Below are 22,253 nucleotides of genomic sequence, written 5' to 3' on the forward strand. Positions count from 1 at the left end.
ACCGACCGGAGGATTCAACAGGTCATCATAGATAGAACGAGCAGCAGCCCCTATCGCGCTAAGCTATGCAATATAGCACATGTTAAAGAATACGCTGGCGTCGCCGTGCAAGAGCGAAGAGAGTAAACGAAAATGTAGAAGCACTAAAAGATCTCGGATAGCCGGGGCAGATAAAAGTTTCTAGATTTGAGAAAAAAAAATAAAACGCTCAAGTGGCGATGCCTGCCTTCTGACAATCCATGTGCTGATTGATAGGCGGCATTTATCAGAAGGCATTTATTATAGGCGGCGAAGGATGAACCACGAGCTCGCTCAATTCTACGGCGAACCCATTATCGTGAAGGTAGCTAAAGCTGGAAGGATACGCTGGGCAGAGCATGTTGCAAGAATGCCGGACAACAACCCTGTGAAGATGGTGTTCGCTACGAATCCGGTCGGAACAAGAACGCGTGGGGCGCAGCGAGCTAGGTGGATTGACCAGGTGCACCAGGACCTAGAGAGCGTGGGTCGCAGTCGAGGATGGAGAGAAGCGGCCATGAACCGAGTAAATTGGCGAAATGTTGTTGGCGAGGTTTTATCAAACTGATTGATATAAACCAAATAAATAAATAAATAATTTATCAGATTTCATAGATGTGGGATAGATACAGAGGTGATTATTCAGACGAGTTGCAGAAGTAGGTAACAGAAAAATACCTATCAATATGCAACAATTCTCAACGAATGGAGTAAGTAGAGTAGTTGGAAAGAATCAACGTTTTTGGAGATGTCAACAGCTTGTGAAACCAAATCCAAGATCGGCATTGGCTAATGAAGGAAACGAAATGATGTGAACGAATGCGGCTTGAACGTATGTATCGGAATGATATGCGGAGGCCCTATGCAACAGTCAACGGAGCGCTGTACAATACTGCAATACTGTGGTGGCTGCAAACAGAACATAGTTCGACACTGAACATTTGAATGTACCGAGAAGTAGAGTGACCAGTTAACAGTCAGCCATCGATCGCGTCGGACGTACTTATTGCCTCTTGCTTTTCTTTCGCAGTTCGTGGAAAATGGCCGATGCGTGGAAAAACACTTAAGTGATCGATTTTAGTGTTCTCACAGTTTGCCCAGATATGACAAAAGTGCAGCAGTTATTGGAGCATGAAAAAAGCTCCAATATACGGACATCAAGAGCATACAGGTGCATCACTCTCGCAACAGTGTGCTTATAGAGATGAAATCAAAGGAGATCGTCGCACACTATCAATTGGAAGTGACCAATGCTTTGTGATTACACGAAGTATAGGATTCCGGTCTATGCGGATTGTGACGCAGTGACGGTCCGGGTTCACGTCCTCCAACCGTCGATGAGTCACGCAACCGTCGCCGACCACATGCTTAACTATGGAGAGGTTATTTTTATTAGAAATGAGAAGTGGAAACACTACTTTCCAGGCATTTCTAACGGAATGCGAGTCCTTAGAATGAATCTATCAAGGCAAATCTCATCGTTTCATAACAATTGAAAACGAGATCACTATGGTCTCGTACATCCACCAGCCTAAATCAAGCCAACCGAAACGTATCACCCTGGCACAAAGTGTCCAAATTCAAGTGTCGCACCTGCTGCAAATCATTACAAATAGCGACAGTATCAAATCATCCGACGAGTTGTTTGATCAAGATGACTTCCCACCGATAAACAGCGATCGCAAAAAATCTCATTCTCCCGTCCGTGAAGAAATCGCGTCAAACAAGGCACCGGGACCCGATCGGGCCGATGGTATTCCAAATGTTGCCTTAAAAGCGACAGTGAACGCGGATCCGGACATGTTCAGAACCACGATGCAACGCTGCACAGATCAAGGAATCTTCCCGGATGTATGGAAGCAACGTAAATTGGTGCTACAACCAGAGGCGGGGAAACCACCAGATGACTCGTCGGCGCTATCCAGAGGGTCGTTCAGACAGCTGAGGTGGCAATCGAGCACAAAACGAGCGACATCCGTTACTGCGCAGTTGTCACTCTGGATGTGAAGAATGCGTTCAACAGCGCAAGCTGGGTAGCGATAGCCCACGCACTTCACCGCCTCAAGGTATCGGTGCAGTTATGTAAGCTTGTAGAAAGCTATTTTTTATGGATTCTACTGTATGACACAGAGGAGTGGCCGAAAAGCGTTCGAATTACCGCGGGAGTACCTCAAGGTTCAAACCTGAGCCCGCTGTTATGGAATGCGATCAGGGTGTCCATTCAAATCAGTTTTCAAATTTCCGGATTTTTCCCGGATGCCTAAAAATTTTAAACCGGATGACATCGAGGTCTTTGTAACTTCATATGCACCAGACGTTTGTATAGAAAGTTGTGATATTTGTTTAATTGTAATTGTAATTGCTCAATCCACACCCTGGCAGACAATTATCCGCCCATCTAGACACGGGCTGGGTGAGGACCTACCAAGCCTCCCCCGTTAACATGTCCTATACCGTTTAGCACACCGGGATCTTCCACAAGCAGGCGCCGGAATTAAAGCGGTCCCACAAGCTTCAGATACATTAAATAGATATAGTCCCTCTGGCACTAAACCGAATAGCGGCCTTCATATCATCACTAGCACTGCCTATCCGCACGCCAAACAAAAATGCCGGAAGTAGCGTGCCGTGTAGAACATCCGATGTTCTACACAGCACATCACCTCCGACACCATGCTCAACGTACAGCAAAGACATCGCTAATAAAAAGCGGAATGCGTCATTCGATTCAGTGCCAGAGGGACTATAAATGTAACGAAGAGGAAATGAAAGATAGAGATGGTTTGGTTGTTGGATTGCTGAAACGAGAAGAAATAAAGTCATTACGTTTAAAACGTGGTTTTTATAGTTGAATAAATGTATCGATAGTTTCTCATCTGTTTTCTTTTCCGTGTCGTAGTTGCGTCGATTCTATCCACCTCGAGTTTTGTCGTCTCCGCTCGAGCAATGAGGACCGCGATGAAATGAAAATATAAAAATATGACCATTAGTGTTTATCTATTATTTAATGTGGTTCTCATTTGCTTTTAAATACCTAAGTAACATGTGAACTCTGCCTCTATCAGAAAATTCTAATGAATTATATTTTATTCTCCTGCACTTTCCCTAACACAAAGTATTCCTATTTAGTAAGACATTTACAAGTGCAAAGCGCAAATAAAAGTGTGGGACCTCATCGAATCATGTTGATGCCCTCAGAGCACTCATTCTTCGATTTGCGAAAAATGAGTCCGCTGAAAACACCGACCCGACTCGACGCAATCGCGCACCTCTACCAACGCCTCCGCACATGTAAAAACTTCTGCGATAAACCTGTGGTGTGAAAGAAATGCGCAATATTATTTTAATTTCAATCCTAACTGCATGACCCGTAGGCTCTATGCGTATGATTGTTCATTATTTTAGCTAAATATACCAGTTATTCCTGTACATCAGAAGAAAAGAAAAACGATTAAGAATATCTTGCAGCCTAAAGTTTAAGTGATCAAATATTAATCCTTTCTTCGAACCTAATTTCATTATACATTGGGTTATGCTATGCTTCGCGTGTGATACGAACAATTAGATTTATCAATATAATGCATTAGCATCCAAACAAATACCCTAGAAAATTTTCTTATTGTCCGACAAACATTTCAAAACAATTACGAACTGCAAAAAATTCAACGGTAACTTTACTCAACAAAGCTTTCATTCGATCACCCTTAAAATACACAGTCATCAGTAGACCATGCACTATAAATCCTCCTAATATAACGCAGAGCTAAAAATCCTCTCTTGCGTTACCCAATATGAACAAGAAAACATTTCAAATACTTCCCATAATTTGTGCACGGCAAAACAGATTCCACTTTCTACGTAATGTAACCTAGTATGAACAGCTGCCCAACTCTCCAGACCTGCGCCTCCAAGATCCAAGGTGCTGCTGCCTTACGTTCAAAACTTCTTTCCTCAAAGTCTGTCTATCAATCCGAACTCTATTGCATACTACCATACCAATCAGACCCTATTCCTGACAAGACACAGAGTCATAACCCCAATGTGATGGATTTACCCAGTAAATCCACAACCTTGTCCTAACCCCTCTTACGTTTCGCTATCCTCGAAAGTCACCCATATTGATGCTTGGCAAAAAATATCAGTATTCAATCCACAAATCCCAAATTACACCACATTACGTTGGTCCGTTTGGCGTCGCCGGTGGATACCTGTTCTGACATTCGTTTCTTTTAAACTCCATTTCAACCATGTCCCTCCACTTTATCAATACGAATGTTGACGAATCACGATAATCTGAGATCGTGACCAGAACGGAGGTAGGATAAATCACTAGGGACCAACTACCACAAAGTTTGTGATATTTGTTTAAACCTTTAAAATATGTGTTTTCAAAATACGGATTTCGAGGAGTATCTTCAAATGCATAATATTTTTGTTTTTCACTTTTAAAAAACTTTATGCAGTTCCATAATATCAGACACCATTGCAATGGTCAATATGTAGATTATCCAGTGTATAGATTGTCAAATAATGGAAAATCTTAACAAGTTCCTGAAATATTAATCATAAGAGAATGTTAACTGCATTTTCATAAATATTGTAACTATTGTATTGCAAATATTGTAAGTAAGGTAGCGTGGGGCAAGTGGGTAAGTTGGGTAAGTGAAAATAATTGGTATATTTTACTGAATATGTGAATAAACGTTTTAAACTCATGCGTAAACCTTTGAGGCCATTGAGAACATTACGATAGGTAAGAAATTTCTGAGATTTTTCAGCCTTTATTGCATAATAGAGCGTAATATAGTTAACCTGCCAACTATCACTCCGTAACAAGTTGGCGGCGTGCAATCTTATTTTAATATTTTCAGTGGGAAAAGTTGAGGAAAATAATTGTCTGTACCATTTCGAAAGTTGTCCTCTCTGATAGTTTTGAACCACAATAAAAAAAGTTTTAGAATTAATTCTACATAGACCTAAAAATAACTGAATTGAAACACTGTAAATTTTCTAATCACGTGGGGCAAGTGAAAAGTTTCTCATTAGAGATTGAATTTGTGTTTTCTCTTTAGGTAGCCATAATTATACAAGGTTCATAATTATACAAGGTTCACAATTATCCTAGAACATCAGAACGTGCTGATAATTCAAGAAACACTATACTCCAAAGCGTTAAATGCTATTATCATGGCCAAATCATGGAACTTCTCTAAAAAAAAAGGTTATCAAATATTACGATAATAATGTTTACTTCGGACAGCCGATTAAAAAGAAGACGTTAATTGAAAAGTTCCTATATAAGAGAACGCACGGAAACCTTGTGGGATGTCTATGTAAAGCTAGTTCAAAACATAAAAATGGGGTATAGGTGTATCCACATAAAAAAAGTTTCTAAATACTTTATTGAAGGATTCTGTTTGATTTCTCTGAAGAGTTATCCGACGTCATATCCGATTTTCTTAAAAACAAATAACGAGCGGTGGAAATTCTACAGAGCAGAAATGCAATTGCTGTCCATGATGTAAGAACTAACATTGGAAATGTTGTCGAATCATTTCAACAAAACATAACTGAACAGAAGAAAATTCAAGTAACAATAATAAAATTTTCTTTGTTTTCATGTTACTTATGTTATTGTTCATTGGGACGCCTAACCAAATGTTAAAGGTAATAGAAATATTGAATGTAACTATTAGTTTTTGAATTTATTGTTCAAAACGATAAACTTTTTCACTTTGGCCCACCTGTGGGGCAAGTGAAAAGTAAGGAGACGTTTTTCAAAAACTTTTTCTGTACTTTTTTCTTCAAATTTACTTAAATATCAATTTAAGTGTACTGCTTATATTTGGTGGGAGTCAAGCTAAAGAATATACACGACCTCATTTGTTTTAATTTAAGGTCTCTAGAATTTGAAGAATCCCAACTATGCGAAATCCATAACCGATTATATCCCATAAGATTTCCTATGAATCTGCTCAATATCTTCAACCAGAAATTCACAAAAGCTCTAACAAGAAACCGGTTAAAATTGTGATGAGATTTTTCCCAGATATCTTCTGAAAACCAATGATTTTTTTACAGGATTTTACTACAAATCGGAAGGTTTTAAAATATTCTATCGGTGATTTTTTTTCCATACTTTTTATATTGGCTGAAATGCGCCGAAAACGAGGTTTTCATGGGTTTTAGTATGAAAAATAGCTGAAAAGTGTAAAAAATCAAAATTTTACCGATTAGAATATTTTAAAACTCTCCGATTATGAAAATATGGATCAAATACTAATCTCTATCGAGAAAAAAATCCGATGTACATTTGATTTTTATAATCGTCTGGTTCAGACATACAAATCAGCAAATTTTAAGCGCTGATAGTGACAGCGAGCAACTCTGGGACTGGCATGCCAGTGGTGGTGGTTAACAACCGCAAGTCCGAGCAACTGGCGCTTATCTCGGTAGGTGATTGCACCATAGAGTCCCAAGCGATCCCTTAGGCATCTTGGGGTAATGATCGATGACAAGCTCAACTTCGCTAACTACGTTGAATATGCCTGTCAAAAAGCATCTACGGCTATAGCGGCGCTTTCGAGGATGAAGTCTAACAGCTCTGCTGTAATTGCCAGCAAACGCAAGCTCCTGGCAAGCGTGGCGCTATCTAAGGTATGAGGGAGGACTAATCTGGTCAAAAGCGCTTAGAACGAGCAGAAACCTAAAGCGGTTGGAAAGCACGTACAGGATCATGTACTTAAGAGTAGTGCATACTGAACGGTATCTAAAAAGGCCGTGTGCATCATAGCCGGAATGACGCCCATCGGGCTCATCATCACGGAAGATGTTAAGGTTAATGTTAAGATAAATCGAAGCCAAAATTCAAATTTTCAAGAGCACGGATCTGAAGAACGTTTCGTTTGAGCTGAAAACCTAATCGATTGATCACCACCAGCTAGTGACCAATCGATTAACTTTTCAGCTTAAACGGATGTTTGGTTCTCCAGATCCGTGCTCTTGAAAATTTGAAGTTTGGTTTCGATTAATCTTCACCTTAAATGCTTCAACCAAAGAACCATCACGGAAGATGTTAAATGCTTCAACCAAAGAAGTACCGTAAAATGGGGCGAATAGAAACACTTTCCGACATGTTTGAATGTGTACAACTTAAACCGTGTGGATAAAATCCAATTTTATTAGTCTTAAATATGGGTCGCGTCTTCCTTTACTAAGACCCCAATCGCTGTTAAAAAATAAAATTATATCGTACAAATATTTATGAAAATGTTGTATGTTTCTATTCACCCCGCAATGGGGCGAATAGAAACATTGTTCAGTAAATATCAATACTTTTTTATTTAAATGGAAAATAAACACATTTTTAACTGCATCTTGAAGAAATATCAACATGTATTTACTTAGTGAAGAAAAAAAATAAAATTTTTGAAACCAAGTTCAATTTTAGATCATTTTTGAAATCAGCCAAAATGGCGGATGTTTCAAGCTATCAAAAATGATTGAGATTTCAATATTTTCTTCTCAAATTTTTAATGAGAAATGTAGCAAAATTCTTAATTTGAAAATAGTTTAGCAATACTCTGTTGTTATTGAACTAATGAAAAAAAAAATATTTCTGTAGGTTTCTAAAGTTTATCATTGCATAATAGTCGCATTTTTAACTAAAGGTCGCTTTGTTTCTATTCGCCCCACTTTTTCTATTCGCCCCGTTTTACGGTACCAGAGGAGTCCGCAACGCGTGTAAAGAGGCAACGCTCAGAGGTTGGCAGCAGGAATGGGATAACTCCACTAAAGGTCGATGGACCCATCGGCTAATACCAAATGTGTCAGATTGGTATGAAAAAAAAACAATGGGGAAGTTTCGGCCAGAAAATAATTGCTAACCTGCATTGACCTCTCGTCGAGCAGTGTCACGAACACATGCGCAAATTTGCTGATTGAAAATACTGCCATTTGATTTTGCTGGGAACAGTTGATCTTTGTTTATATTCTCCACCAGCAATGTTTAAGTAGTGTTGGTGACATGTACCGTGTATATACACAAGCGCGGAAACCACTATAGGTTCGGCACTCAGAATCTCCTGCGTGCCGCAATTGTGATGCTGTGGAGGAAACAGTGGAGCAAGTCGTGTTCGATTGCCCCCGTTTCATTGTTGTGAGGAATCGCATGTTCGCTACATCCCCCGACATTATAATAGAGAGAATGTGTGCGGATACCGAGTGTTTGAATGCAGTAAACTACGGCTGTCACTCACATTATGTTAGAATTGCAGCGCTTATGGCGCGCCGAACAAGACTTGGCTGCAGACGATTGGCACTGCCAAGACTGGTCCTTTGTAACATTGTTCAAGTCGGGTAGGAGAAGCAGTTTGCCTAAGTTACTTCTGCTACATGTGTTGTGCTATATGCACTGGCCCCTTTCCGAAGAAATACCGTACGGTGGTTCCGAGGAGATAAGGGTCTGAGGCCAAGGGTACTTGGCCACTTGAACAATTCAACAAGAATTGATCAAGTACAGTGCATGGGCTGGTTTTAGTGGGTCGTCGTTGATGCGGCATTCTCACACTCACCTTCGACGACCTTTGCAGATTCCCCCCTTGTAAAATAAAAACAAAAACTATTCATCGATTTCAAAGCGGCCTATGATACCATGTCATGTCTTGAAGTGCCTTGTGCCATCAAAACAAACAAACAAATAGTACAGAAAGGAACGGATAACTAACTTACTGATATTGGTTCTCATGAAGTGAAAAGACACGACGCGGCTGAGGATGCCTTCGATGTTTTGAGCGTTAAGTGTGGTAGGGCGGCATCCATTTATTACGTAACGCTAAAATTAGAAATTCTTGACCCCCTCCCCCCCTCCGTAACGCTTTTTGTATGAACAAATTTCAAATTTTTGTATGAGCCGTAACGCTGTAGCCTACTCCCCCCCTCCCCCTAGAGCGTTACGTAATTTGTGGATGCCGCCTAGGTAAGTATGAAAGCCAATTGATGGATGAACATAAGGTTATCGAAAGGTGCAAACATCACTTGGATGAATACGTGAATGGCATTCAGAGCACAGGAAGGGGTGATCAAGACAAAGAAAGAAATGTCTACGTCGCTCCAGCGATTGATGGGAACTATTTATACTTCACTGTAGAATTCGATTGAAGTACCATACCCAGGGTGGCCAGTGAAAAGTCAATTTCAAATTCCCGGTTTTCTCCCGGTTTTTTCCCGGTATTTGAAAAATATTCCCGGTTTAATGATATGCTAAGAAACATTACTACGATTTTTTTTATCATTTCAAACGACTTTCAAGTACTTTTTTGGTAGTTTTTTTATCATAAAAGAATGCATTTCTATTAGGGGTAAACGAAAATCAGACATTTTGCTTCGCATTCAAATTTTCTGTGCTTATACTGATTCTTCTAAATTCCAATTTGATCTTTGAAACGATATTTTATGACGGTCATTCTAAGTAATCGTGGAATTTGTTATGAAAAAGTTCAGTGTTAAAAAAAGTTTGACCCGAGAATCAATCTTTGAATGAATCATAGTTTAAATTTTGAACGGTCACATATTTGGTAGACATATAACTAAATTTATCAATTGTTCAACATTTCGTTCCATGGTCATCAGCATGAAATTTGTTGTTGTTTAATCCCCACAAATCTAAAACATTTTCTCGGGGCAAATGAATAAATTTTATATTATTTTTACTAACCCCAAACAAGAAGCGAGTGGCAAATCTTCAATGAGTATCATAGGTTGTAAACGCATTTTATTTGATCTTAGTGAATTGCAAGCTTGCTTAGAGAAATTTATAACATCCAAACATTGTAGTTTTTAACATAAAATGCTTCATGCAACTATATGGAAAACTTTTCGCAAGATGTTTCTATATTAACAGCTTTTAATTTACTGGCTAATTATTTACTGGATTTGAGCAAGTGGTAACTTTTTTATACAGAATATGTTCTTGACTTTATTGACTAACTTAGGATTCGAATTCAGAAACTTTTGTAAAAATCCACTAAAGTATAGATCGTGCTGGTTCAAACATTACTCGGTATGCAAAATTTTCCCGGGGCTAATTGAAATTCCCGTATATATCCCGGTTTTCTCCCGGTGATTCGAAATTCCCGGCTTTTTCCCGGTTTTCCCGATTTCCCGATGCGCTGGTCACCCTGCATACCGTTTGATAGGAAAACAAATTAGAGAGCGGGATCAAACCGCATGTTGTCTACAAAGAGTAATATTAGATGAGTTATATTTAGCAAAGGAATTTCTAGGAAGTTAACCACAACGTTGAAATTTGTAGAATCAGGGTTCTTGTTGTTGATCAATCGAAATCCACCCAAATTTGTCGTTATAAATTACTGATAAAATCTAAGACTCACCGTCCGTTGGTAGATTACGAGCCACGAGTTCGGCCTTCAGCTCGGCGACCTTCATTTTCTTCAAATCCAACAGAGCATCACTAGTTGGGGCGTCGGTTTGCTCTACGCTGGCATCGGCGGCATCTTCCTGTAAACGCATGTTAGGAAGTAAAATACAACATTAAGTACTGCCTGATTCCTGCACAGCAGCGGGCGGTTGCGACAGTTACGTTCACAACTTGTTTCCAGAGAAGATGTCACACATTCACGCTTTCACCCACATCGCATCCGTGCTCACATTCACACAAGCATTGTTTGATTTTTTTCTTCTTGTGAGAAGTCACTCTGACTTTGGGTTAAACTGGTTTGAGATAATCACTCTACTAGTCCGCTTAAAAACTAAGAAACCTAGTGTATGGACTTAAGGAAAATAATGAATGTGCCTTTTCATTGTCTTCTGCTGCCTCTGCTTCCTCCTTGACGGCGGTTGAATCAGCTTTCTCGCTGGTTGAAGTTTTGGCGTCTGCAGCAGCGCTGTTATCAGCAGAAGTACCAGTAACATCAGCAGCAACGGCATCAGCATTAGTAGTTGGGGTAGCAGCAGTATCCGCCGAAGCCTTAGTATCAGAGGAAGCGACTTTTTCGCCTTCTGGTGAAATTTGTTGAGTTTCCGCTGATGAGGACTCAGCCGGATCTGGACTATCGGAATTCTGACTATTAATAATACGCTCCAAGTGCGACTTGTAACTAAGATGCAGCTCATCCCACTCCGGACGCGTTGGTTGACAGGAACGTACATCGGGCAGAAAGATAACCACCATTTCGATACGTGCTGGAATCAAACGACCCTTGTGGTAGGTTTCTGAACGACGATAATAGAGCTCCACGAACCGGTACCTGTGTTGGTATATAGTAGTAGTTGATTTCAGATTAAACTTCAACGGTAATCAATGGGGTTTGGGTGGAAATTTCAAGGTAAGTAATCATTGTTAATTGATGTATGTGTATCGATTGCTTCATCGTTTGGATCTCTAGCAAAGTCTAGTGCAAAAAGTAAAATAACAACAGAAAGGATAGTAACTAAAAAGTAAACTAGAGCTGATTTAGGAAAGTATTGGTTAGAATCGGTACGAAGACGCCAGGACGTAATACAAGTCCGTGTTAGAGCAATTACATGGAATTGGCCACACAACCGTGCAAGTGATGTGTACTGAAGGCGATCTGCTAAATCGCATACGGCAGCAGCTGTTCGGAGTTTCTTTGATTTGCTTACAAATTACGATTGACACCATTAGGGGAAACAACTGTGACCATCTCAAATTTTCATTTCTTCAAATATTTTTAACGTTTGCATACTTACTCTTGTTATTATTTTTAACAAAAACACAAAACATAATACTGCGGAGGTGTGCTTCTACGAGTCGCATAGGATTTGAATTAAATTCAAAGTTTATTAGGATTTTCCAAGAGATGTTCAAGTAATGGCCAGGAATCATGAGGGGCCCTTCCCAATTGGCGCAGTGAAATGTACCAAAGCCTAAGAGTTACCAGTGGATTACAAAATCGGTTTCTCTTAATAAACATAATGACGGAATTGATTTTTGTGTGCTATTGATAAAAAATTTCACGATTCCTAGAAATACGCAAGTAAATGAGTAAACCATTGTGTGAGCCACTAAATAAAAGGAGAAACTATCTTCAACGTGTTTGTGTTGTAAGCTATGGGGAAATCGTCATTTGATGGCCCCCTGCATCTACCGAGCTGCGGCACGTGAGCTGGCAGCTTTTATAGGGATGGGCGATATACGAAGGCGCGTGATCGGGTGATGGCCGATCAATGAAAGAATGTGCAAGTTGAAAACTAAAGACCGATTCTTTAACTTCAGCATAATATAAGTGCATAACCACTCCGGAAGCAGCTCGAACGCGCGTACCACCACTGCCCAAGCTACGACGTCAAGAGTCATCATAGGAGATTTGAACGCTCAGGTTGGCCAGTAGGACGGCGGTCACTCGATAACGGACCAGATCTTGGCCGTGCGGCAAATCTTCCAGAAATACCGTGAATATCAGATCCCTAAGCACTATCTGTTAATTTCTGTTGATTCAAAATATCAATATATCGCAATATAATATGATATTTTTAAAGGGTGCAAAATTTATATATCGCTCAGTTACCTAATATTTAGTTTCATACTATTCGTAAAGGGCCCAGATAGCCGTAGCGGTAAACGCGCAGTTTTTCAGCAAGACCAAGCTGAGGGTCGTGGGTTCGAATCCCACCGGTCGAGGATCTTTTCGGGTTGGAAATTTTCTCGACTTCCCAGGGCATAGAGTATCTTCGTACCTGCCACACGATATACACATGCAAAAATGGTCAATTGGCATAGAAAGCTCTCAGTTAATAACTGTGGAAGTGCTCATAAGAACACTAAGCTGAGAAGCAGGCTTTGTCCCAGTTGGGACGTAACGCCAGAAAGAAGAAGAACTATTCGTAAACAATTCTTAGAACCCTCGATATTATCGATATCTTGATCGTCAGCAAGACCAAGCTGTGGGTTATGGGTTCGAATCCCGCCGGTTGAGCATTTTCCCGGGTTGAACATTTTCTCCACTTCCCAGACTCTATGCCATAGAGTGAGTATCTTTGTAACTGCCACACGATATATACATGCAAAAATGGTCAATTGGCTAAGGGGCTGTTCATTAATTACGTAAGGGTTTATGGGGGGAGGGGGGGTCTGAGATTTCTTACGCGCCATACAATTTATTTTTGATTTTCATACAAAAAATCTTACCATGGGGGGAGGGGGGGGTTGAAAAACCCCGAAATTTGTCTTACGTAATTAATGGACCGTCCCTAAGGCCAAAACGAAGAAGAGTTCTGGTCAAATAGCTCGATTTAGAGTAATTTGTGGGGACAAAAGACCGCTAGAGGGAATGGGGTTATGAAGTTCATTTATGCAACAATTGGTTTCAATTATTTTAAATTTCATTGTATTTCGAGAAAACCCTACAATTGTTATCCAAATATTGGTTCACGATATATCGGAAGGAAATATCGATATCATCGATATATTGAATAAGAAATATCGATACCAAAATATGGAATATCGAAAGCAAAATATCGATAGTATCGGAACGTCTCTAAGAATATCAAATGCGCCTTTATATGATTGTAATTTATCATATAAACTGTTAAATGAAAATAAAACTCAGTTTGTATACATTTGCAGGACTGTTACAAAAATCTCAAAACCGTGTCCTCGAAAATCGCGACTTCAATAATTCGATCCGCGTCTAGGAACTCCAATCCGCGCCTAAAATAATCTGTTTCATTAGCATACTACGTTATAAAAAAATGCGTAAACGTGCTTGATCAAAAACTAGTTTTTAATGTTACTAAGTGATTATTTTCACCGGGATTATCTCAGAAGGCCGAATCCCAAGAGGCCGAATCACAGAAGGCCGAAATTTTAAAATAAATTTTAGGGAAAGACACATATATTCAGCTATTTTTTCTACAATAGTATGGACATTTTTACAGTACGGTAAGCGAGACAAGATGCACAAGTAACATTACTAGCTGAATAAGAGTGTATGGTCGAGGATCTTTCCGTAAAGGAAATTTTCTCGATTCCCAGGGCATAGAGTATCTTCGTACCTGCCACACGATATATACATGCAAAAATGGTCAATCGGCAAAGAAAGCTCTCAATAAATAACTGTGGAAGTGCTCATAAGAACACTAATCTGAGAAGTAGGCTTTGTCCCAGTTGGGACGTAACGCCAGAAAGAAGAAGAAGCTGGTTTATTCTTAGCTGACACACCCAAAAAAATCTATAATTGGAGCTTAAGTAGTCGTGCTGTTGTATTTTGTACAACATAAGTGTAAAAACCTCGCGAAAACTGAAAAGGTATACAGTGCCTGTTCGATTTTGGCAACATGCAAAATTTTTCATGTTGGCTAAATTGAACCGTTCCAAAATTCAATGGTTGTTTTTATTAAAACTTGTTTTACCATAATAATGACCACGAATCAAGTTTACCTATTTCGAATATGGTATGGCCCACAGAATCATTGAGATTGACAGGATTTGTGACTGACCATGATTAATGTTTGTGTACAGAGATTTCCGTGTTGCCAAATTCAAACCGAGTCAAAATCGAACAGGCACAAAATACCACCAGGCACCAAATTTTAAATTCTCTAACTAGATATTGAGATACGGAGATCGAGTAAGGAAGAGTTGACTGTACCTAAAAGCACACTTCAACCTTCGAGCTGTCAAAGAAATTGTGAAGAACTATAAACGCGTTGAATTCCCGAAAACATTTTCATCTGAATACAAGCAACCGCTAATGCAACATTAGACGATGACATTTATGGCGAATCGATCTATGGCGCTGATCAAGAAGGAGTTTATGGAACTGACCTATGATCTCGCAAATATGCTTCATACGTTGTCATCATGCAAAGATTGAACCCACAAGGCATGTGCTGACATACGAAGCACCCCTTAGCCTTTCTGTGGATTTGGTGTAAACCTTGATTGTAAAAATCATAGTGTCCGAGCATAGAGGACATAGTGTCCGGCCATAGAGGACATATTTCAATGCACACCATTTTTGGTACATAATATAATCCACTATAAAAATGAATTGTAAAGGTTTATTTTTGTTCTCATAAGAGTTTTTACTTAAAATGATGTGAATTTTTTACACCGTACAAAAAAAACGGTAACACTAATGTAAATTTTGAAATATTACAAAAAAACAAAAAGTGTCCGGGCATAGAGGCCTTCCTCCTATACCAAGACATTCGCTGGAAGTTCAACTAGAAACTTCTATATGAAATCCTTCAAATAGTTTTTCCAAAAAATATTTCAAATCCTTTCGCAAAGATCAACAAAAGTCCTTCAGAGAGATTTCCAAAAAACATCATATTAATATTTAATATATTTTTTTTAACTCTGTTTCAATTCCACGAATTCAGTTGACAATCGCTAGCTGTAAACAACGGACGTGTTCGAGTTTCTCTTTCGCTGCTCCCAATTGGTTGGAAATGGAAATAATATGAAGCACGTTATTTTCCACGATGATGCTGCCGTTACTGTACGGATCCACGATCTTTCAACGGACATTTCACACATGACCGTGAAGAAACATATGGAGGAACGATACGGTGTGGTACTCTTTGTCGGACGAGAGCGATGGAAACATTACTTCCTGGTATTCCTAATGGAATACGTGTTTTGAGGATGCATCTTTTCAAGCCAATCCCTTCGAACATTGAGATTGAAGGTCAGATGACGTCAGTCTCTTAACAAAACCAGGTAAAAAGTTGCCGCTATTACCACAAAACAGCCCACCCGAAACAAAAATGTTCCGAGCCATCGGAAGCGCCAACTGAAGCCAATCAGCCTGAAGCCGGAGGAAACATTCGATCCACATTGTTCAACGTGAACGATTTCCCCGTTCTTGGCGAAACGACTAAGACAACAACAACAAAAGCCACACCAACGGTACCTATTGTACCATCACATGCGACTACCGACGCTGAATCTAATATCGACAATATCGACGATGCTCATCACGAGGAAGCAGTCACGGACAACGAGGATGATAGGCCTATTCACATGACGTCTCAAATCAGCTGATCGGGGAGCAGTTTGACAGTTCTTCTATGAAAATGACAGGCCCGTGTTAGCACCGGTCCTCCACCGATGTAAACAAATGCATAGACGGATCTGTCACATGAAAAGGCCTATACCGATAGTTCGTCAGTGGAAACAGACACACATAAACGGCGCTTGTCAACTCGACGTAAGAACGAAACGAAAAAAATGTGCATTTTTAAGGGTTGCCAGAATGATGACAAACCGTGAACGATGGCAAAAAGAACAATTCATTTGTTGAAAATTACTCAAGTAAATTGAGCAGCATCCAAAATTAACTTAGGAGGATAGGACAGTTTATTATATAAGACATTATGTAATGAACGCACACAAATCGGCTCCGTAATGCTTTAATGGCGGGTGAGCCTATAAAATAAACGAACAATAAAAAAAAATCCACGAATTTTATAAGAATATCTACGAAAAGTGTTTTCAAAATGTCTCTTGCCTTAGAATCTTCAGGAATTTTGTTTAAAAACCCCAGTAATACTTTTGCTTCCTAAATCGGCATAGCGGAATCGTGGACAAACATTTAGCAAAATAACTTGGTAGGGCAAAGAAATTTATTAAGATACACATAAAGAAATTTGTAAGAGCTTCCTAAAACAGGTTTTATTTATCCTGAAATCATTTACGTCATTTGAAATAATCACTTATTTTTCGTTTTTCCGTTGCCTTCTTCTTCTTCTTCTTGGCATTAACGTCCTCACTGGAACAGAGCCTGCTTCTCAGCTTAGTGTTCTTATGAGCACTTCCACAGTTATTAACTGAGAGCGCTTTCTTTGCCAAAGTTGCCATTTTCGCATTCGTATATCGTGTGGCAGATACGATGATACGATTTTCCGTTGCCTATCTTTTGTTTCCTCCTGCTTCAATATTTTGTTGTTTTTCCTTTCGTCGCATGACGCTTTCTAGAGGAATTTGATTTAAAAATCTTTTCATATTCCGAAAAGCAACATTTAAAAGAATCTAAAGATTAAGGGTAAATCCTAGAAGTTTTTAAAAATAGCACAATCAGGTAAAAGTTTATCAGGGATCCTCGACATTTTTTTTCAATTTATCTTCAAGATTTAAATTCAGTAAAGTAAAGTAAGGTATTACCATGAGTTATTTTTGGCAATGTTCTTAAAAATATCGCCAATATTTTTGCTTTACACTTCTTCAGTTCTACCTCAATAATTAAAAATAGTACCTCCAAGAAAGTTTGTTTGGATTTTTTTTTTCAAATAGGAAAAAAATGGTTTCTACTTCAATATATTCGTAATTTGTAATTTAACTTCGGAGTTCATGTATAATATTTTCTAAAATGTTTTAAATAAATACCTCCAGTAAAAATTAAAGTAAACAACGATAAAAACGAAATAATTATTTTTGAAGTAAATCCTAAGTAACACTCAAGTTTTTCTATGAGGTTTACCGTCAGGAATTTTTTCCGAAATTTCAGAAAGTCTACGCAAATTTTTTGAATTTTCCGGCAGGAATTTAGTGTGCCTAGTGTGTTGTTTTAAAGTAATTTGTAAAGGCAACTATAAAAAATATGTTGAGGAGTTCCTGGAGTAGGTTTTGAACCAGAAATAGAGAGTGGATAGATTTCTAGATGTTATCTACCAAAGAATCCCGGAATAAACATTCGGAATTTTGTTAGGGTAATATGAAGCACCTAAACGAATGCCTGACAGAATTTCTGGAGAATTATTTGAAAAGTTCAAGCATGAATGGCAAAATCCTGTAGTAAATCTTTTGAAAAATTTCTTTACAAAATCCGCTAGTGCTATCTAAGGAAAGAAATCTTTGAAAAATAGTTGGATGGATCTTTGGTGAATTTTTCAGAAGAATACTAGGACGATACCTCGAAGGAAATAAAGCAATGATATAATTCTCTGAATCCCTGAACAGATTGCTCAGGTAACTTCTGAGTATTTTTACGGAAGAGTTTTTGAAAATCTTTTGAACGTTTTTTTTAGAGAGTTTTGAAGGAATACGATATAACATCAAATTGTTTTGACGTAGGACTACGTCTTTGTTTTCTATATTTTGTTATAGAAATCTGCAATGTTATGCAAAAAAAATGCAGATAGATCTGCGGCAACTTTTCTAAGAAATCTTTAAGAGCTTTTTCCCCATTGAATCCTGTTTAATTGCTCATGAAAGTCTTATGGAATATTGGGAGGAATCCTCCAAGTAATCCTTGAATCATTCTGAAATATTTGTTGAAGGAATCTGAAGAGAAACCTCAAAGGTAAAGTTGGAAAAACTGTTGATAAACTCTTTGAAGAATTTGCTTGGTGAGCTTTAAGATAATTATGGTGAGACTTCTAGAATTTCTCGGAGAAATCCTTAGTAATTCTAGAAAATCATAAACAAATTATTGTTGAACAACTGGACGATATTTTTAAATATCAATTTCAATCAGTGTTGTTCAGACTCATTTCCCCGAAAATAACATTTTCCGAACTACGAAGCCACGAACTACTACAACCATGCTCTATCCTCCTAAGATAGAAAAGCAGATGGTTAAGCTTGAGTACCTACTACACACAAAATCGATCAATTTTGATCCCAGAGAGCCACAATTCAAGTTTCGGTGAAATGAAATGAGTGAGTGAGTGAGTGCGAATCATTTCACCGAAACTTGAATTGCGGCCCACCGAGATCGAAACTGTCGGATCCCATGTGCAACACTCAAGCCCAACCACCTCCCCCTCCATCTCAGGAATACAACGCACAGTTATAACAGTTCATGGCTTCACAATTCGAATTTCGGGGAAATGAGTCTGATCAACACTGATTTCAATTTATATGGAATAAGTGCAAAGAGAACCTTCCTGAAGGAATGTTTAGAAGAATTTCTAAAGCATTCTCGGTGGCGATTGTTCGATACATTTTTTGGTATCTGCGCTTAGGTCTATAGAAATTTCAGGAAAAATCTGTTGATTAATAACTACTGATACCAGAAATTATTTTCCGTGAGTATCCCAGAAAGAACAACTCACTGTAAAGGAGTGCTTGGAAAAAGCACTGAAAAAGGTATGGAAATAATGGTTGAATTGGAAAGTTCGTTGAAGGATCCCAAGGGATATTCATCGTGAGTTCTTTGGAAGAACTTTTGATGATTTTTTCTACTGCATCAGATAAATAAGTAATATTATACGCTGTGAAAATATAAATTTACACATATCAGTGATGTGCAGCGTTGTCAGTCAAAATAACAAACTATGCAAACTTCGAAATTTGTAAAAATCATGATTGTTGCGACCGACATTACTTCTGTAAAATAAGAATTTGCTAGGCCCCCTCCAGAAAAATATCCTAGCTACGCCAATGACCATAATAGAAATAATAACAGGTCATCAATATGAAGAAAACTCAACTAATCCTTAAAAAAAAACCGTCTTTTTAAGAAAGGGAACCGCTTGAGATATTATACCGTGTACATGATTAACCCGGAAGCACACCTCACGATAAAGAAAAAACAAGTAGAAGAACTTAGCCAGAGTATGCTAGAACATCTGAAGCTGACACTTACCAGCGAGTGCAGTTGGAGAGATCAATCCCGGTCAGTCCTTTGCACGTGCGTATAGCGGTTTTGATGAGCACATTCGGATTGGAGTGTGGATTTTCCCCATCCAATGACGGTGACCATGGTCCTCCGATAGCCATGGTTTCGTTCTTGCCGCGAATGCCCACCAAGAAGTTGATCAGACGTGTCGGGTGGACGTGATCGGGATCCTCGTCGTGACGCTCGCGATCTTCAGTAGTGGTAAAGCACTTCTGGTAAAAGTCGGCCAGCGGAGGTGTGCCCATCAACATCACTTTGGCGCTATAGAGGTAGTCAGCATCCGCCGGTTCCAGGTTGACATCGTTGGGATGCAACGGTTCCACGTCTTTGTGCATTACATGGAATGCACACGGTTTACGAATTGAGAACGGCGCGTTAGGCGGGAATGCATCCACCCAGCGTACCTCGGACGAGAAAAAGTCCGAAGGGATGTACAAAGTATGATAACGGCGCCGAAGCTCGAGAATGTCAACGGATTTGCTGAAAAAATTATCAAGTCGTGACGTTACTTAAAATTTATCACAAATCTACTCGATACTTACAGAGTTAACAGCTGCTTCGGCATTTGCACCATATAGCGAGGAATTGGGCGTACCTTCCTGCGTTTTGGAGACAGCTTTCGCACGGGGCTTCTCTCGCGATCGCGTCGATCCCGTTCCGAGCTACGATCACGCTTCTCGCGATGTCGATCATTGTCACGATCGTCACGACGGCGGCGACGGTCGTCATCCTGCAATTGAACAATTTTATACATATCTCTTTTTAACGTGAACGCCCCAAAACTGTTTCTTACGTCGGCATCGCGATGACGTGAGTCGCGATTCGAGGATCGATGTCCATGACGAACCGGCGATGATTTCCGCGGGGAATATCGGCTTCGTCCAGACCGATCGGCATTGGACGTTTGGCTCGAACCGTAATTCGAAGCATGCCTGGAGGAGCTGCTGCTGTTGACCGAGCTCGATGAAGCGGACTGGAGAACTTGCACTCTGGTTGCATTCCATTTGAAGGGCATGTTTTGATTGTAGGCCGCTTCGACCAGGACGCGATCGCCCACCTTCGGAAAAAGGCCCTTGCAAACGTTCTTGTGGAAGAACACTTCCTCGTCGATGAAACCGAAATCATTTTGGACCTTGGTGACGTGGCCAGTTCCGCTGAACACGCGCTGATTCGGGTTGAACTTTGAAGAACCCTGGCCGACCTGAGCCGACTGTTGGGCTTGCGGTTGGTTTTGGAAGGCGATCGTATTGATCGCACGAGACGTCGGATATTGAACGGCTTGCGAGTAGATCTGCTGCTGCTGAAGACCCATTTGCGGGATCAACGACAGGTTTTGTTGTTGCTGAAGCCCTGCGAATGTAGCAACAAAATTTTGTTAACAGGGGAGACTGGGTAGACTTTTTCTCGGAATCTAAACCAGTTTTATGCTAAGTAATTTCGTCCAATGCAATTTCTGATTTGACCTCAGAAATAACTTTGCAGACAAACTTAAATTAAAATCAACGAATTATTTGAATATTGGACCACAGTACCTATAAATATTTTTTTCAGGCCTCAAGTGAAATTCACTGATTTTTTAGGTCAAAAATTAAATTCCCTGGCTTTCCAGGAAGTCGAAAGAGTTCGTGACACAAAAAAGTCTTGGTACCCATGTATAATAAACATGATCACATCGTCGGGTGTAGACGCAAAAACTACTACGCGGCATGCATTGGTGTGCAACGGCATCAGGAGAGTTTTATCTTATCATATATGAATATGGTTCATCTCTGCGACGATGGTCGGAAAAATGAAGTTTGGCCTAGTTTTACTAGTTTTATCGCCTTAATCGATAAAATATATAATCTAAATACAGTCATCTCTCCCTTACTCGATATTCTGTATCTCGATATTTTCCCTAACTCGATGGAATGCGTGGTCCCTTCAATCTAGCATGCTTTGATACCTCTGTAAGTCGATACCTCTCTAACTCGATGTTCCCTAACTCGATGCTATCTGTTTCAGTTTCCCAAGTAAGTTTACCTCTCTAACTCGATATTTTCATGAAAAGTTCCAAATGTCCTCCAAACGTTAATAAATTTAATGAATTTGATTATTATGGTTAAATTTAAAGTAAAATTAAAGCTAACTGCCAATTTCTGGGTGCTAAAATTTATATTTTTTTCCTGATCGGTAAAAAAGTGTCACAAAGGTAAATGTGGTAAAATTATATTGTTTTTCACGTAAAAATAACTATTCTGAATGTATTTTGTCAAAATAATAAAAAGTTTAAAATTTGAAAAATATGTGTTCTGTATCTCGATACCTCCCTAACTCGATGGTCCCTTCAATATCGAGTAAGGGAGAGTTAACTGTATGTTATTTTGGCGTTTTTGTTGTTTCAGAAGGGGTTATTCACAAATTTCGTAATCTTTTTCTTAAGTTTTTTTATTGGAAATAAAATAAAATTTGGCTGAAAGCACAAATTTTGTTTGTATGTGACCGAGTTTGTTCAAAATGTGTAAAGAGTGGTTAAATACATTTTATATGAACTTTGTATGGAAAATATCATCTAAATATATTTAAAATATTGAAATATTCAAAAAGCTCTAACTTGAAAATCAGCAAATTTCTGCAAAAAAAAAAAAC

General features: G+C 39.1%; 1 protein-coding gene across 1 annotated transcript in view; it reads right to left on the bottom strand.

The window, feature by feature from the left end:
* LOC110680753 (cell division cycle and apoptosis regulator protein 1-like) overlaps positions 1-22,253 on the bottom strand; it is a 78,892-nt gene that overhangs the window by 43,307 nt on the left and 13,332 nt on the right. The window contains exons 2-6 of the mRNA XM_021856542.1: positions 20,419-20,975; positions 20,168-20,355; positions 19,593-20,105; positions 10,832-11,285; positions 10,410-10,536 (exon numbers count right to left, since the gene is read on the bottom strand). Of these exons, the coding sequence (XP_021712234.1) occupies positions 10,410-10,536; positions 10,832-11,285; positions 19,593-20,105; positions 20,168-20,355; positions 20,419-20,975 (1,839 nt within the window). The remainder of the gene's footprint in view (positions 1-10,409; positions 10,537-10,831; positions 11,286-19,592; positions 20,106-20,167; positions 20,356-20,418; positions 20,976-22,253) is intronic.

The sequence above is a fragment of the Aedes aegypti genome, unplaced genomic scaffold (genome assembly GCF_002204515.2).
Source record: "Aedes aegypti strain LVP_AGWG unplaced genomic scaffold, AaegL5.0 Primary Assembly AGWG_AaegL5_hic_scaff_1776_726_PBJ_arrow, whole genome shotgun sequence".
Lineage (NCBI taxonomy): Eukaryota > Metazoa > Arthropoda > Insecta > Diptera > Culicidae > Aedes > Aedes aegypti.